General features: G+C 35.6%; 1 protein-coding gene across 1 annotated transcript in view; it reads right to left on the bottom strand.

Annotated features, from left to right (window-relative positions):
• The window catches only part of OLA1 (Obg like ATPase 1), a 173,718-nt gene that overhangs the window by 40,204 nt on the left and 114,777 nt on the right, over positions 1 to 18,737 (bottom strand). Inside the window, exons 6-7 of the mRNA XM_058713680.1 lie at positions 5,649 to 5,729; positions 5,230 to 5,327 (exon numbers count right to left, since the gene is read on the bottom strand). Of these exons, the coding sequence (XP_058569663.1) occupies positions 5,230 to 5,327; positions 5,649 to 5,729 (179 nt within the window). The remainder of the gene's footprint in view (positions 1 to 5,229; positions 5,328 to 5,648; positions 5,730 to 18,737) is intronic.

Genomic DNA, 18,737 nt, shown 5'->3' with positions numbered 1-18,737 from the left:
GTTATGATAAAGCGCTTTAGATCACTTGATAAGAATATGAAATTGCTGAAAGAGCAACCAAAATTGTTTTAATGAAAACCAGAAAGAAATTCACAAGTATTATTACATGTACCTGTATGTACAAATGCTAAAGATCATCCCAAGTAAAAAGATTACTGAATGGGCAAAGATCCTTTTCCTCCCACTTCTTCTAGAGTTCTACCTCTTGTAATTAAAAATTTGTTTTGCTTTTAGTATATTCTTAACTCTCAAAATTCTGCATCAAGAAGTTATGAAATAATTCCACAAAATCCATTCACCAGAAATTATTTGAAATCCCAATTTGTAGAACATATGATACTGTTTCAAAGCTTTATCACAATACAAATTTAAAAAGCAGATAGTTGAGAACCATCTAGTAGCAAAAACAAAAGACTAAAATGAAGAAGGGTTCTTTAAGACAATTTTTTAGATTCATTTATAACAAGTAAAATTAAGAATATTTTGTAGAGGGGCGCCTGGGTGGCGCAGTCGGTTAAGCGTCCGACTTCAGCCAGGTCACGATCTCGCGGTCCGTGAGTTCGAGCCCCGCGTCAGGCTCTGGGCTGATGGCTCGGAGCCTGGAGCCTGTTTCCGATTCTGTGTCTCCCTCTCTCTCTGCCCCTCCCCCGTTCATGCTCTGTCTCTGTCTGTCCCAAAAATAAATAAAAAACATTAAAAAAATTAAAAAAAAAAAGAATATTTTGTAGAGAAATTCACCAATTTGATCAATCCCGTATTAAAAAAATTTTTGCTTAGTTTAGACATCCAGAATACTCTTGACCTGCCCTATCACTCTTTCATCTCTGTCAAAGGAGCAAATTAAGCACTAGTCCTCATAAAGGAATCATCATTAAAAAAAGTATTTGATTTATGAAAACCATTACAAATTATCTCTCATAAAATTTAATTCAGCCCCAAACCCCCTCACATGTTAAAATAAACCTACTAGCATTACGTTGTGATTTCGAGTAGTTACCCAGAATAAGTAAAGTATCCTCATAGGCTTCACAGTGTTAGGTACTTCAAGATGAAGGAGACGTAACAACCCCCCAAAACTATATGAACCACAAGTGATAAAATATAGAAATTATAATCCCCCCAAAATGTTGCATGGATATGTCAGAGCTTTTCCTTTGCCAGACTAATGGATGATGAGAACATTTAAAAATTTTCCTTTGCCAGACTAGTGGATGATGAGAACAATTAAAAAACTCATACATGTGAGTCTTGCTTTATACAACAGGGCATGTTCCTGAAAACTTTATGTGAATTAAACCTAATTTCAAATCTACCTGAGAAGCTCTTAAACTCAAATGACTAATTTATTTCAGAATACTTATTCCCATTTTATCTATTTCAAGTAAATCAAATGTGTAACAATGTGATTTTTCCACAGTAGCATAAATTTCTAGCTTCAATAAATAATCTTCTTAGAAACTGATGACTTCTTAGAATAATTTTACAGAAACAGTTTTATATTTATAGATCTACGTACATATGTATCCATGTATACATAGATAGGTATACAGACATACAAAATTATATGTAAAAAATGAACATACTTCCTTTTGCATGCATAGTTGCTGATACAGTACCTGTAATTCTCACACAAAGTTCAAGAAAATAAGAAAATGTTGGATTTATTCTCCCCCTAATCAGGTACACAATGTATAGTATCGCCAAACTATTTTTAGTTGTTGTATACAAATTATGTGGAAAACAAACAAAAACAGAAAAGTGGGGATGAGGGGGCTGAGTCACAGAATAGTAAGAATTAATAAAACCTTTTTCTATTTAAAATTCATTTAGTGAAACTGACACACTGCCCTTTTTGACACAATCGCCTAAAAGACAGCATATATTTTGTCTACCTATCTCAAATCAATTTCAACACCCAGATTAATTGATTCATATAATATTAGTCAAAGGGTAATGTTTAGTGACCACAAGCCCACCAAGGCATATGTAAATATATGTGTTTATATGCACACATATGTACACCAGAAATCTGAATTTCTTAAATTTTTGCTATATTTTCCAGTTGAATATGAACATGTAGTATAGTAAGCAATAAAATGGAATGATCCTTTACCAATAGTTTTAAGAAAGACAGAGATAATAGAACACAAAAATAAAACACAATTGGAAGCTATGTAGGTATACAAGATACCTAAATTTAGTTTGCTCTACTGATTTCACAACTGGATGGCATATACTACTTACAGAGCAGCAAAGGTGCAAAGATTGAAATGTAAACCCCTAATTAAGGAATGGTTTGACAGTTCTGATGTCCTGTACCTGCCTGACACCATAACTCAGTAGGCAATCTCAAATGAAAATACTGCATAAAGTACAATCTTAGTTGTAAGTTACAAGTGATTGTGTTTAAAAAATGAAATCCTCAAGTGTTCAAAAATCACTGGCACCCACCAAAACAACAACTTCTACATAGTTTTACATTCAAAGAACAGCAATTTGTAATAATAAAAAAGGTTTCTGTGGATTCCCCTTACAACATCTTGATTACTGTTATCTGATCATAACACAACTGTAACTAACCCGGCTGCCAAGTCAGCTTCTCTTCAAGGAGCTAGGTCTTAATCATAAATCAACAAAATGACTAATTCAACATTGTTTAAACCAGTGAGTAGAGGCCTGGAGCCATTCCAATTTTTACATCTTTCAAAAGGTCAATATACCTACTCAAAAACACAATAGACTTATCTTTCAAAGTGCTTTCTTCTTTTCTAGGATTGAGAAACAATGTTACCATTTAAATTTAAAGTGAACTAAAACCTTCATTACGTCTGAAATGGTGACCCACTAAAATATAGTTTCAGTCTTCCTCTTATGGCCCAAATCACAAATCCTTCCTCCTCCTCTTTCCTGATCATTTAAAATAGTTTTCTAGATCTAAAGACCCATAAAAATATTTATTCCTGCACCAGTGTTCATTTGCCACAGTAACATTACACAATAACCGTAAGAAACAAAACTTTTTCTTTTGCTAAAGGAGCAACTGATGCAAATGGAGCTTAGATATAAACACTCCCCCAAAACGGGATGCTAACACAAATTAAAAGGATTTAGTGGTTAAAATGTATCTTAACTATTTACATCTGCTTGCAGTGTTAGAAATGATGAAAACCCAGCGTTCATATCCTTCGTAATAAAAATTTATTCTGTACTTTAATACAAAGGCTATGTTGCATAAACAGAGGATTTAAAGCTGTAGCAGAGTGGCTGAATGAAAGGAAAATGGCAATCTTTCTGGCTCCAGTAGATGCCATTCCCTATCACACAATGTTTCCCACTCATAAATACATGACAAATACTTCCTCAATCATTTTTTACGAGCAGGGATGCACAGGGGGTAGTCAATGGCTAGCTTGAGGGAAAATAGGAACAGCAGGCGGCAGAAACTGTACAGAAAATGGCTATGTGGTAAATTCTCTTCTGGAACATCACTCAGTTACCCAGTCTTTGATCTTTCAGCTACAATTACACTAACTTCCACAAGATCTGATCCCCCGCTCCCCACCAAACATACACACAACCCCAAACCAGATCATTAGTTATATATAAAATCTAAAATTTGGTTTTATAAATAGGATCACCCATACCTCTACAGTTTTATAAATTAAAATTTGCTATTTAGACAAGAGTTTGCTTTCAATTGACTATAACCATATCATCATCACAACTGGTCTCACAAAAAACATGGGGTGTCTGGCGACAGCTAAATCACAGACTGGCGTCTCCCAAGCAGTCTGTCTACCATTAGGGTCTGGGAAATGGTATTTACTATACAATTAGAGCCAGGGAGTTCTACCTGTAATCATCCAAATACAGGTGTGAGAAGCCCCTTTGGGCAAGGAAACTGACTCATCCCTTTTCATGTAAACTTTGATGTCTGTATTGTTTCAGGAAGCCTCAAGAAACCTTGCCATTCACACTACAATAAGATTTATTAACTGAGGTCAAGTAATAAATTTTAAAATTCCTTCCCAAAGGTAACAATTTTTAACACATTAATCATCAAATTTGTAAGAATTTGGAACAAGACAGAACTGATTATTTTAAAGTTAATTATCTACTGGAGGGCAGTGACCAGGTAGAACTAAATTTTCATGTGAAGTTTATGCTTTCTAGAACACTACCAATAAAGAAGACAAATTCAGTTTCCTTTCTGGAACACAAAATGTCTTAAAGTAATATCAACAGGGCATTTTTAGTTGCAGTAATTTCACAGAATTTATTCTAATCATTTATTGGAGTTAACCATCTGACATTAATTATTGTTTTGGCTTCCAGTCTATGAATGTTTATTTTTCAGTTTAAAGCTTCTCACTCTTTGATATCATATGGAAATGAGAATTTTTAATGGAAAATTGAAACCATGTGCATCTAAGTACTTAATGAAGTACAGGGAAAAACCGACAATATATTTTAGGAGAACGCAGATATTCTGCTCTGGATAGTTTTGATTTGTTTGTATGACTTAATAGTACAAAGCACTGAGGGTCCAGTGAGGCGAGTCAAAGTGAGCGCAGTGCCGAATGTGTACATGCCCCATGTTACATGAATATAGGATGTTTTCAAGTTATTTGTGAATGAAGGAAACCCTGCACATTTGGGTTACATGTCCAAAATGGCAATCAACACATGAATGCATAGTTTTTACCTTTCTACACTTTAAGTATTTGGAACAGATACCTGATCTTCCTCTCTTCCCCCCGACCCCCGCCCGCTGCACACAGTTGTTTCCATTTAAAAAATTTTCTAAAGCATTTAATCAGGATTTTAAAATTTACGCCCAGCTACAATCTCAAGTGGATATTTTAAAGCCACATCTAATATCAACAGTTAGAAATTCCTAGTTTAAAAAATATTATTGTTCTATGTAAATTCTCATTTAGCAAAGGAAACAAACAATAATGTCTATTAAATTTAAACTTAATAAGTAAATACGCACGATTCAATATTGCCTAATTTAATTGTTGTTTTTTTCTTAAGTTCTCTCAGTGTAGATCAATTAGGAGATTCATCTCAGAATGTAAATACCAAACAAAGCTTTCTCATCCATTTTAAGCATTTTAATAATAAGGAGAAAAATATTAAAATCTAACAGCAGTAAGTTCGTGTGTGTGTGTGTGTGTGTACGGATAGAGATATGATGTCTGAATATATCTAGGAGGAAAAACTTACCATTTGTTTTTCTTTCTAATGTAGTCTTTTTCAGAAAGATTAACCAAGTAGACCATTGGTTTTGAAGTCAGAAATAAGTGTTTATTCAACACTTCAATCTAAAGTGGGAGACAGAGAAAGAATCCTTTTAAAACGAGCAAATATTGAGTAAGTCACTGAAAAACTTGAAAGTAAACTCTTTCTAAACAAGTAGCCATTTTCATTTTCATAATTCTTATTTGTAAAACACTGGCTGTTATGCAATATCAGAAGTAGGGAAAAAGAAAATAATAACAAGCCTGGGAATAAGCAATCATTTACAGAAATAAAGTTTAACTAGATATTAATAACAATAAAATATAAAATAATGACAACTCTAATTCATTCTCTAAGAAATCAAAGCCAAGGCAGTAAGAGGTGGCAAGATGTTTACAACTTACCTCTTTGTCATTCCAATCATGATAGAAGCGAACAGGTTTCTTTTGATCTATAACCCAGGATTTGACTTTGCACATTATATCCTATACAAGATTGAGAAGAAAGTAATTACAGGGTGGATACTAAACATTTAGTTACTAAATAGTAAAATTAAAAGTTTTCAAATCCTCAAAATAAAAAGTCAATTTTATATGACAGGGGAACTAAATCACACAGATCATTTGTTTTCAATACCTCATTAAAAATCCAAATACCAATGAAACATTGTTGTGGCATTAACATTTGAATATATAAAATGTGGAATACTAGCACGATTAGTAACAGTCTTAGAAATTTCAAGACAATTCACATACACCAAAGATTATAAGAGTTAATAACATTTCAACATCACCTAGTGATGCCACTTGCAAGATAAACATGCTATTAGGAAATGGAGGGAGGGAGGAATACTAGGAAGAGACTGAATTATAATTTTTTCCTTAAAAAGGAAAACAAACCAAATAGACGAAATTGAGCCTATTATTGATGATCTACCCTCCAAAATATTAAATCAACTGACCAAAACCCTTCTAATTCTGAATTAATTTTTTGCCAACACCTTCTTCCTGCCCACTTCTGCGGTCCCCGCTCCAACACCGCCCCCCCACCCAACCTGCCAAAGCCTCCATTACACAATGGCAAGAGCCCTGCACTGGTGACCTCCAACCAGCTGCATTCACTTTCAGAACATCTCTCTCTGCTGGAAATCTAAAGGCCTTTTAGTTAGCAAGCTAGTGTGCATTCAGAAGGAGTAACTGCAGGAAGAGCCCAATGTGCTTTGTTTCTCTAGCCTTTCTTCACAGAAAGATTAATCATCTGTGAAATGGAAACGGCAAACAGCAAGTGACACAAACTGAACCCTTCAAGTCTTTCCTCATCAGTTTTGTGGTTCTGAATCTAAAAGCTGCGTGTGGCAAGGTTCTTCTTACAGGCAGGTGTTAATAAAAGGCTCTTGGGTCTGAAAGGTCAAACTTAGCTCTTCCAGAAGAAGTGCATTTGAGAGTCATCTGGTTTTTTGTTGTTGTTGTTAAAGATAATTTATGGATATGTTTTAAATATGCATTTCTCAAAATTTTATTGTAACACACAATTATTAGTAATAGAGTTCTTGGGTTCTCATCGATGTATTTACCATAAATCAGTTCTTTTTCTATAAATATCCACTTGTATAAATTACCTCAGTATTTAGTATACCTTCCTTCCAAATCTTGCTGTTACCAACAGGAAAAATAAGGAAAAAGCCCTATGTCCTTAGATCCTGATTTGAAACTCTCCAGGAAAAGGACTTCCCACAGATTTTAACAAGGAAGGGGCAAGCTGAAAACTTTTAATGAAATCTAACATGTTCTGCTTAAGAATAATCACTTTTACTCTTCTATAACTGAATTTCACTCATAAATGTTTAAAAGTGGCTAATGTAACACCATTTCCTACAAGGAGAAGATCAAAGTGCTATATTACAAATGCATTATGATTAAAAAAGCCCTGTGCAGCCTTGCTATTAACTGTTCTTTAAACCCTAAAAGGCTTCCCATAGATCTCACTTGGCACTGCATATACAACCTTTGACAAGTAATGTAGACCATTTTTATTCATTGCCTAAAATTGTAGGCAATTATGTGCGTCACACTGGCCACCTGCAAATTCTGAATGCCTGCTCCAGTTGTCAGTGCAAAAAACTAATGTCGGAGGGGATTAATCTAGGGGGAGAGAGTCCTCTTTAATGGCTCCAGCAGGTGAAATGGCCCAGCTGGTTACTATGATGAGTGGCCAGAACAGCTTATGTAGAGACATGCAACAAGATTATACAAAAGGAGGAAACAGTGGTACCATCTTATATTTGGTTCCATTAGTTTTTTCAATTAAAGAAAGAAAAGAGAATAGACAAAAGAAAGCCAGACCAAAAATAAGGAAGGAAATTAAATTTTAATCATATAAAAAGTATAACATACTTTTGTAACTGTAAACACTTTTATAAAACCAAAGGGCCTCAGTAAATGCTCATCACTAGTGAAGGAATTTGAGTATTTCTTTTTCATCTTAAATCAACTACATAATCACTGCAGACATAGAAATGTTATCAAAAAATCTTCTGGCATGAATCTTCCCCCTCACATCAACACATTAAACTATAAATTAGAAACACTCAAATTTTAGTCAAAGAGAATTAACTCATAATTAAAGTTCTCAAACAGTATATTCATCAAAGCCACATTCAAAACTTTTTTTTTTTTTTTTTGACATGGGGCTCGATCTCATGACCATGAAATCATGACCTGAGCCAAAATCAAGAGTCGGATGCTTAACCAACTGAGCCACCCAGGCACCCCCACTTTCAAATCTTTCAAAAAATATATTATAGATTATAACCAAATGTTTGACAAGTTGAATTTTAAAATTTAAAATATTTTATTTTGTACTAGTACTCTCTATATTATCCCCATAGAAGATTTAACAGCCAAGAAAAGATACCTTAGATTATTAAAAGGTGCCAGTTTACTTAAGACAAGTAAAAAAGGTCACTCAGATAAGATTATTTTACATAAATGACCATTATACGGTATAGTTGTAATGTGCTGTTTTTCTTACATAAAAATTAATTTTAATGTTAGCAAAAAACTAAAAGGTGTTTTATGTTCCTTATCTGAAAAAACTCTAATCAGATTAAAGAAAACATTTGGACTTATTTGTATATAATACTTAATGAACTAAATTTTTATGCTTTATATAAACACATATATTAATAATTATGATTAGAATAATAAAAGGTTCTAGTTAATTGACTATGGCTAACTGAGAAAATAATACACATTTAACCTACTTTTCACAATTTGGAATACAATCAAAACATAAAAACACCTTAATGCTTGAGGCATCAGAAGTTACGTTAGGATTTCATAATTTCTTTAGTAACATCATTATGTAGAAATTCAGATGTGGGAGAATAACTTTTGTTTGGATAACTTTAACAAAGTCCTCACTTTCAAAAACCTATATACATAATGAAGGCTATGCAAAAATTCCTGGATATTTGAACTTTTTGGTTATATTGTAGTGATGTGAGTACACTAATTGGAGAGGTAAGAGCTTAATGCTTAAATGTGAAAATAAGCCCTAGACCTACCATTTACCAGCTTTGTGATCTATTATTTTATTAATAAATCATAGATGATGACACTATCTACTCCTCGGGGTTGTTGTGAAGATCAAGTGAGATAATGCATATAAGGTGTTTCAGTCCTTAGCACAGAGTTAAAATTTCAGTAAATGTGATCTGTTGCCATTGTTATTATGATTGTTGAAAGATTAAATACCAGTCATCATTAGTCCTTTTCTTCAAATTTCTTAAGTTTTACCAACAATAGTGTCTTTCTTAGTGAAATTTCAATTCAGGCTTCTAGTCTTAACATTCTACAAGAACTAGTTTTTACTAAACAATGATCTTTTAACTGCAAAGAAAATCCAAATTCACCTTGAATTCCTCACTCATCTGCTTTGACTCTTCTTTCTACTAGTCTCATATTTGACTTAAGAAATGCTCTATTTTTTTTATGTATTTTATAATTTTTGTTAACAGCAGTTGTAATGTATGTAGGCTCAGGGAGAACGTGTGACTTGTCTATATTCCCACAGCTAGTAAGTGGCAGAACTAAGATTCAAATTCAGGTCTAAGTGACTCGAAAATTCACGTGCTGTCCAATCACACTGCCTATTTATCTTCCTTATTGTCTTTCTAATTGCTCCTTATTTAGCTTAGTTATTCCCAAGGTTGTTATTCTAAGTCTTCATCTCGGTCCAAGGTCATCAAGGAAATTTAGTATTCCTACTATTTGGGTATAATACCTGATTATCAATCCATGTATCACAAAAATATTTTTCTTTGCACACAATAACATAATTGACTTTCCAAGACTACATACAACATTTCTCTGTTTTGGTATTCTTCAGTTTCCACAGCAAGAATTATTAATCTGTGACCCATAAGTAGATTTCAGCGTTTCCCTAACACCCTGAAATTGTATGTAAAGTCCTATATTTATGTGCCTTTGAGGGATGACAGCACATATCTTTCAAATGCTTTTACAAGGGATTCATGATCCACAGATCCAAAACCATGGTTATGACTGACTCTGGCAATACTCAAATGCCCCCAAAATAGCCAATTAAGGAAATGTTTTAGGTCCATGGACTTCCAGACCTGAGGACCAGAGACACTAACTTAAAACTTGTTTCAGCCAGACTCTCACTCAAAATTCATCTACACTGATCAACAACATGCTGATAAAATTCCTAGCTACTATAATGTTTAACATAATTCTAGTTAAAATTATAACAGGGATGTTGGAGAATGTTACAGATTGAATATATCATTATTCTAAAAGAATGAACTGTTTGAGCGTAAAAAATATTTAGAGAGAAAAATATGTGACTTACCTTACTATGTAGTAAACCATAAAGCTACAGTAATTAGAATAGTGTGATACTAGCACAAAAAGAGAGGTACAGATTAGGAACAACATAAAAACCCATTAACTGGAGGTTTGCTAATAAATTATGGGACATTAATATAACAGAACAGTTTTTATCCATGAAGACGAGACCTATCTGCACATACATTTGCATGGGAAAATGTCCAAAATGAATTCCTAAGTGATAAGAGCAGACTCACAACAATGAAATAAAGTTAAGAATATGGATTTTGTGGGGGCGCTTAGTCGGTTAAGCATCCGACTTCAGCTCAGGTCATGATCTCACAGCCCATGGGTTCGAGCCCCACATCAGGCTCTGTGCTGACAGCTCAGAGCCTGGAGCCTGCTTCAGATTCTGTGTTTCCCTCTCTCTCTGCCCCTCCTCCACTCATACTCTATCTCCATTTCAAAATAATAAATAAACATTAAAAAAGTAAAAAAATAAGGAGTATGGATTTTGTCATCAAAAAGATCTGGGCTTGAGTTCTGGCTCTGCCACTTTCTACCTGTGAAACTTTGGGACAGTTAACATCTCTAATTTTTGTTTTGGTAAAATTGATGTAACTCCAATTCAACATATGGTGATCACGAGGATTAAATGAGAAAATACACGCAAAGTTACTACCACAGCTCCAGGCACATAGTAAATACTCAAAAGGTATTTGGTGTTATTGTTTATGGCAGAATGCATCATGTGATTCCGCTTGTGGTTTTGAAACTATATAGAATATAAATATACCCAAATAATGAAACTAGGCAGATGCCATACCAAATCGTTAGCAACAGAAATTTCTACAAGATTGGATTCCAGAGAGACTTTCCCTTTGTGCCTTCTTTTTTAAAACTACAATGCTGTTTTATTTCTTTCTAACCAAAAACACATCATCTTTATGGGAAAAAAATATATATTTACAGTGTGAGGGGGAAGGGAGGACTTCTCCTATTCTCTGCTCACCATCTGTAACCCTAAAATTTGATGACTAAATAGATAAGACCTGGCAGTTTATCAAGGTGACTCACTCTTATTCTGTAATAATTATAGCTTCCAAGTCAGATGCTTGTCTCTAGCCAAATCCACTACCCCAGTACCTGATGCTGACACCCAGATGAGCTGATCTGTGCTGGTTAGGTGGCTTTAACTTAAAACACAGCCAACAATGCACTCACCAAAAGAAAGGGGACCAGGACTTCTGCTCAAAATAGTCTGGCTACGAGTCCACCAATATACCTTGTTCTTGCTCCAACACAGAGTACCTCCTTTTAAATATTCCAAATTGAGGAAAGACCAATCTACATTTTCTCTAATGAAACAGACAGACCTCCATTGTACATTCTAACATGACATTTAGGATCTGCCTGAATCAGAATATTAAACATTTGTTGCTCTATTAGATGAATACTGCTGTTTATGGAGCCCGGATTACTGAACCTTGACTACCATCTTTCTACATACTTCAGGGACTAAAATTCCAGAAAGGAATCAACAAAGGACCAAACTGTAGGACAACTAACTGGCAGCAATGTTCTGCATGGGTGTGGGTGTAGTGTAAGAAGGATATCATCCAAAAATCAAAATAATAGGTTAATTCTAGCAATAATCTGGGTAGAATGTATGTTGGCAGTTGTGGGTTTTCCGTTGTGTGATTCACTGAAGTAAACAGTGAGAACTTAACATAGCAAAGCTCTTGGCTTCTTGGCCATAAAGTCAGTGGCAAACACCCAATTCATTCATGAGGTATAGATTTCAAGAGGATTTGAACATTACCAAAAAGAAGAAGGCAACAATCCTGTACGATTCCTGTAAATAAGTCTGAATGGATTTCATCATGTTCAGGGAAGGATGGGGGCAGGAGTGGAAGAAGTCCACAAATTTGATTTTAATAAAAAGGCTACTGAATGAAGAATGTTATAAAGGAAAAGGAAATGATCATGCACATGCACACACACACACACCCTCTTAGTGAATTATCTGGCATACTTGGCAGAATCAAAAAAGATATAGATATATGCAAAAAAGATTCTGTTTCTATGAAACAGAAGCATGAGGCCATAAAGACAGAACAGAGTAATGTCAGAAAAAAATGGATGAAATGTCAAGAGAGTTGACAAACTAAGAAAAATTTGTAGAAACCAAACCAATGCAGAAAGTAGGAAATAGAGGTAGGAAAATAAAGATCCAAAATGAAAATTCAACTGATACAAGGCAGAAGGTAATCATTGGTTTGAATGTCAAACTTGAGAAGGTGTACACTGAGTATCAAATATACACAGTATAAACTATGTAAGCGTATAGCTTGATGAAGTATCACAGAATTAACACATACTCTGATCAATATATAGAATATTATTAGTAATGCAGTCACAATGTTCCACTCCTCTCCGGGGACAATCACAATCCTGGCTTCTCTGTATAACAAAGTAGCCTGTTATTGAAATTTATAGAAATGGAATCATATAATATGTATTATTTTGCATCCAGCTTCTTTTGTTCAACATAGTGAGATACATCCATGTTGTCAGATGTAGCAGTAGTATGTTTTTTCTTTGTCACATAATAATCCCCTGTAGGAATATTCCACAGTATCTTTATACATTCCACGGTTGATGGACACGTATTGTTTATACTTTAAAGCTATTATGAATAAAGCTGCCATAAGCATTCTTGTACATGGAGTTTGGTAAATCTGTGCATGCATTTCTCTTGAGTATATACCTAAGCCTGGAGGAGTTCTGTCATAGGTCATACATTCACCCAAATTTAGTATATGTTGCCAGTCAGTTTTTCTTTCCAATACTTGGTACTGTCAGTGTTCTTAATGTATGGGGTAGTCTGAACTTGCATTTCCCTAATCATTAATGGAGGATTTCTTCCTTCATGAAATATGTGTTCAAATCTTTTGTCCATTTTTCTATTGGGGTGTCTTTTCCTTATTTATCTGTAGTTCTCTGCATATTCTATAGACAAATTCTTTGTTAGATGCTGCAAATATCTTCTTCCACTGTAGCTTATCTCTTCTTTCTCTTGTTTAACAGAAGTCTTAATTTTATTTATTTATTTATTTATTTATTTATTTATTGAGAAAGAACGTGCATGTGTTGGGGAGAGGGTCAAAGGCAGGGAGAGAGAATCTTAAGCAGCCTCCACAATCAGCACAGAGCCTGACACAGGGCTCGATATCACAACTCCAAGATCATGACCTGAGTCAAAATCAAGAGTCATATGCTTAACCGACTGAGCCACACAGCACACCAACAGAAGTTTTAATTTTAATGTCCAATTTTAAAATCTTTTCCTTTATGATTACTGATTTTTGTGTGTTGTTTAAAAATATTTGTGTATTACAAGGTCATGAAAATATTTTATGCTGTATAATAGATGCTTTATTCCATAGGAGTTTCACTTTTTATGCTACGTAAGCTTTTTTTTTTTTTTTTTGCATAGGGTGAGGTGGCTGAGGATTTATTTCCTCTCCCACGAGGATACACAACTGACCCAATGCCACTTCTTGAGAAAAGCATTCCTTTTTGTTGCTCTGCAGTACCATCTTCACCACAAATCAAATTGTATTTGTGGCTGTACAGCCACTGTTCCGTGGTCAATTTGTCTGTCCTTGACTTTCTTAATCACTGCAGATTCAGAATAGTCTTGATGTAAGATTCATGTGTACCATATCCTCTCTGTTTTTCTTTGAGACCATCTTGCCTATTTTGGGACCTTTGCATTTCTAGCTAAGATGCATATCTTTTTTTTTTTTTTTAATTTTTTTTTTTTAATGTTTATTTATTTTTGAGACAGAGAGACAGAGCATGAACGGGGGAGGGGCAGAGAGAGAGGGAGACACAGAATCGGAAGCAGGCTCCAGGCTCTGAGCCATCAGCCCAGAGCCCGACGCGGGGCTCGAACCCACGGACCGCGAGATCGTGACCTGAGCTGAAGTCGGACGCCCAACCGACGGAGCCACCCAGGCGCCCCTAAGATGCATATCTTGTAAGCAGCGTAGAGGTAGACTTTTAAAATCCAATCTGACATTTCTTTGTCCTATTTAATTTTTAAAAAATTTTGTTGAGGTGAAATTCACATAAACTCACATAAATAAAAAATTAATTATTTTAAAGTAATTTTGTACTAAAAACTTGGTATATTCACAATGTTACAGAACTATCACCTCTATCTACTTCCAAAACATTTCTATCACACTAAAATAAAATCCCATATTCACTGAGCAGTTTCTTCTCCACAGTCTCCCCAGTCTCTTAGCCCCTGGTAACCACCAACCTGCAGCTCTGACTCTATGAATTTACTCATTCTGGAGATTTTGCACAAATGGAATCATACAATTTGTGACGATTATGTCTAGGTTCTTTCATGTAGCGTAAGGTTTCCAAGGTTGATCCACAGCTAGCATCAGTCATCATTTACTTTTTGGGTTTTTTTCCCTTTTTTCCTAAAATTCCAATATAGTTAAAACGTAGTGGTGTATTAGTTTCAGGCGCACAAAACAGTGATCCAACAATTCCATACACCACCCCAGTGCTCATCGTGACAAATGTACTCCTTAATCCCCATCACCTATTTCACCCAACTCTCCCCACCCACCTCCCCTCTGGTAACCATGTTTGTTCTCTATTGTTAAGAGTTTGTTTCTTGGGGCACTTGGGTGGCTCAGTCTGTTACGTGTCTGATTTCAGCTCAGGTCATGATCTTGCAGTTTGTGAGTTTGAGGCCTGGAGCCTACTTTGGATTCTGTGTCTCCCTCTCTCTTTGCCCCTCCCCTGCTTGTGCTCTCGCTCAAAAATAAATACACATTAAGAAAATAATATATATTTTTAAAAAAAGAGTCTGTTTCATGGCTTGTCTCTCTCTGGTATTCATTTACTTCTTTTTTTTTTTTAATTTTTTTTTATTTTTAGGTAATCTCTACACTCAATATGGGGCTCAAACTCACAGCCTTGAGATAAAAAGTTGCATGCCACACCAACTGAGCCAGCCAGGTGCCCCAATACTCATTTACTTTTGAAGGCTTAATAATACTCTACTGTATGTATATACCACAATTGGTTTAAACACTCATCCCCTAAACACTCATACCTGATGGACATTTGGGCTGTTTTCCACATTCTGGCTATTGTGCATAGCACGGCTATGAATATGTACGTACATATATTTCTTAACTACTCGGTCATATGGTAATTCTATGTTTAACTAAGTTTAACTCTTTGAGGAACCACCAAATTGTCTTTTAATTGGAGTATTACTCTACTCTTTTACTCTATTATTGCCTCTTCCCACTGATTGTGTTATTATTGTCATGTATTTTAACTGTATCTATATATTAAAATCATAAGACATTTTCTTTTCATTTTGAAATAATTTTAAACTTAAAGCTACAAGAATAATAGAGAAATATCTATACATCCAAATTCATTAATGTATTATCTTGCCACATTTGTTTTATCCTTTCACTGCCTGTATATATGTATATGTGTACATATACAAGAAAACATAGGCATATCATTATATCTACATATTACATATTGCCAGAATTCAGTGATGGACTAGATATGTGAAATGATGTAAAGAGACTGTGTCAGAGATGACCAGGTTTCTGGTTTGCATAATCTAACAGTAGTACATTTCACTGAAATCAAAAACACTGGAGAATCAGATTTGAGGGAGGGTACCCTTGAGTTCAATTTCAGGTGTGCTAACTCTGAGATATCTTTGAGCTATCCATAAGATGTTAAGTCAGGAATTAAATACACTAGTCTGGAGCTCAGAGGAAGATAAGGGCTATAGACAGAAATCTGGAAGTCATCTGTACTTAAATAGTAATTGTAGCAAAGGATATGGATGATATCACATAAGAAGAAAATTGAGAGAGGAGAGCCTTAGATTCAATTTTAAGTAATGTCAGTATTTAGTAGCAAAGATATAAGAGGATGAGCCTGCAAAAGAAACAAGTTGCTAGAGAAGGAGGGAAAGCAGGAGAATGCGGTCATGGAATCCAATGGAGTAGTTCAAGTGTACCCAACAGTGTCCACTGCTACTGACAAATCACAATGACTGAAAACGTCCACTGGATTTAAAACTACAAAAGTCACCAATGACCCTGGTGAAAGCTGTTTGAGTCTGATGAGCAGATAATCCAGATAGATTAGACTGAGTTATCATGAGGTAGAAAAAACAAACTCTTTCAAGAAGTTTTTAAGAAGGAGAGTCATGAGGGGCACCTGGGTGGCTCAGTCGTTAAAGCAACCAACTCTTGGCTTCAGCTCAGGTCATGATCTTACGGTTTCATGAGTTCAAGACCCGTACTGGGCTCTGCGCTAACAGTGGAGCCTGCTTGGGATTCTCTCTCTCTCTGGCCCTCCCCTACTCATGCTATCTCTGTACCTCACAAAATAAATAAATAAACTTTAAAAAAAAAAAAAAAGGAGAGTAGTGAAAATATGGTAAATGAAGGATGAGGAGTTTGGTACTAAGGAAGAAATTTTTTTTCCCCCCTTGAGATTAAAAAGGGCATCTTTATACAGAAAACAATCTAGCTTGAGAGGGATAAGTTGTATATACAAGAAAGAAGGGATTACTGGTGATCAAAACACAACTTTGTGAATACACTAAATGCCACCTGAATAGTAAGGGTAAACTTCATGATATGTGAATTTATCTCAATAAAGTAATTTAGGGGTGCCTGGGTGGCTCAATCCATTAAGTGGCTGACTCTTGATCTCAGCTTAGGTCTTGATCTCACGGTCCTTGAGTTCAAGCCCCATGTTCAGGTTCCATGCTGGGTGTGAAGCCTACTTAAAAAAAAATAATATAAAATAATTTAAAGGCAATGAAGAGGGGAATAAAGAAAGGATGACTAATAGTGTAAGGTTTCTGAAAAGTTGGGACATGATAAGATTCAAAGAACTGGAATAACCACCCACTGATAAGAGGAGTGAATAAGCAGGCTTTTTAGATTTGGCTTGTGGGAACCTGAGTGAATTTCTGTCTGGTAGTTTTTATTTTGATCTCTGAAGTAGGAGGCAGGGTCATCTACTGAGGGTAGGGATGGGTGAAACACAAAGTGGGCATAAATAAGACGTTTGAGGAGAAAAGGGAAGCAGTTGAAGCAGAGAGCAGGAAAGCAAATAAGAAGGCTAGATATAGGTAGGGCTCATTTGAGGCTGCTAATAATGAGTTAATGGGGATACTAACACATCCTACTTAAAATTTTCTCCATCTATGTTTTGTTGGCTGCAGGCAAGGAGAAAGTGGACAGGAAAGTATGTCTATAGCATAGTTACCGTAACATCAGTTCATTTAGGAATTCATTCCCTAAATGTATTAGGTATACATAAAATTGATGATTCTAAAGTAGTCTGGCCTCAATGAGTCTAATCCCCCTTGCCCAACTACAACATATTCTTTTGCGTTACCCTGGAAGTCTTAAAACAGCTTTGCACTTCCTAACTGCTATCCTCAAATGCATAACAGTGAGCACTGAGGACCTATAACGTGCCAAGTCTCCTACCATTTTACATAGTATCCCAAACACACTAATCACCATGGGTTTACTCTCAGGCCACAGGTTCTGCTGAGGAAACGGTTCTTACTCAAAAACAGTCTCCTGGCCTGAACTGGTGGGTCTTTGACCTATGAAGGGGTCTCATGCAAAAACGACTGCCAAAATGGGAATAAACTGAGGCAATTAGATGCTTGCTCTCAGGAAATACTGAGATAAGAGAACTGGAGACTTAAGCTGAAAGGACACACTGAGCCAACATAACCATGTGATAAACAGGCTAATTAGAAGTAAGCAGAAATTGGGGTGCCTGGGTGGCTCAGTCAGTTAGGCATCTGACTTCCGCTCAGGTCATGATCTCATGGTTCGTGAGTTCAACCCCCGCATGGGGCTCTGTGCTGACAGCTCAGAGCCTGGAGCCTGCTTCCGATTCTGTGTCTCCCTCTCTCTCTGCCCCTCCCTTGCTCACACTCTGTCTCTCAGTCTCTCTCTCTCTCTCTCTCTCTCTGTCTCTCAAAAATAAATAAACATTAAAAAAAAATTTTTTTTTAAAGAAGTAGAAATTACGAAGAAGCAGAAATGAGGAATAAAAGCAATATACAAAACAGCAGATGAACTGTAGTGGCAGCAGAAAAAAAGTAGAATTCTAGTGAAGCAGAAATGAAGGCCATCTGAGTTACGTGAATGGCAGAGCACCACACAGAGAAGGTGCACATACTTTCAGATTCCTGGGTGATGCCCTGGGCTGATTTACAATTCTACTCCAACAGGTCTGGCTATATACCACACTTCCTGATCTCAACATTTTTGGATTTCCATTTCCTTTATTGTCTTGTATTTTAAAAATAAAAATCCATTTCTTGAAATAGCCTAAGTTGAATGCCTGGTCCTTATGACTAAATATTAAAAAATACAATAAAACTTCTGAGACTAAATCACTCAGGGGTTCCTGGGTGGCTCAGTTGGTTAAGCATCCAACTCTCAATTTTGTCTCAAGTCATAATCTCAGTTTGTGGGATTGAGCCCCGCACTGGACTCCACACTGAGTGGAACCTGTGTAAGATTCTCTCTC

Source organism: Neofelis nebulosa, chromosome 2 (genome assembly GCF_028018385.1).
Source record: "Neofelis nebulosa isolate mNeoNeb1 chromosome 2, mNeoNeb1.pri, whole genome shotgun sequence".
NCBI lineage: Eukaryota > Metazoa > Chordata > Mammalia > Carnivora > Felidae > Neofelis > Neofelis nebulosa.
This window is presented reverse-complemented; position numbering and strand designations above follow the sequence as displayed.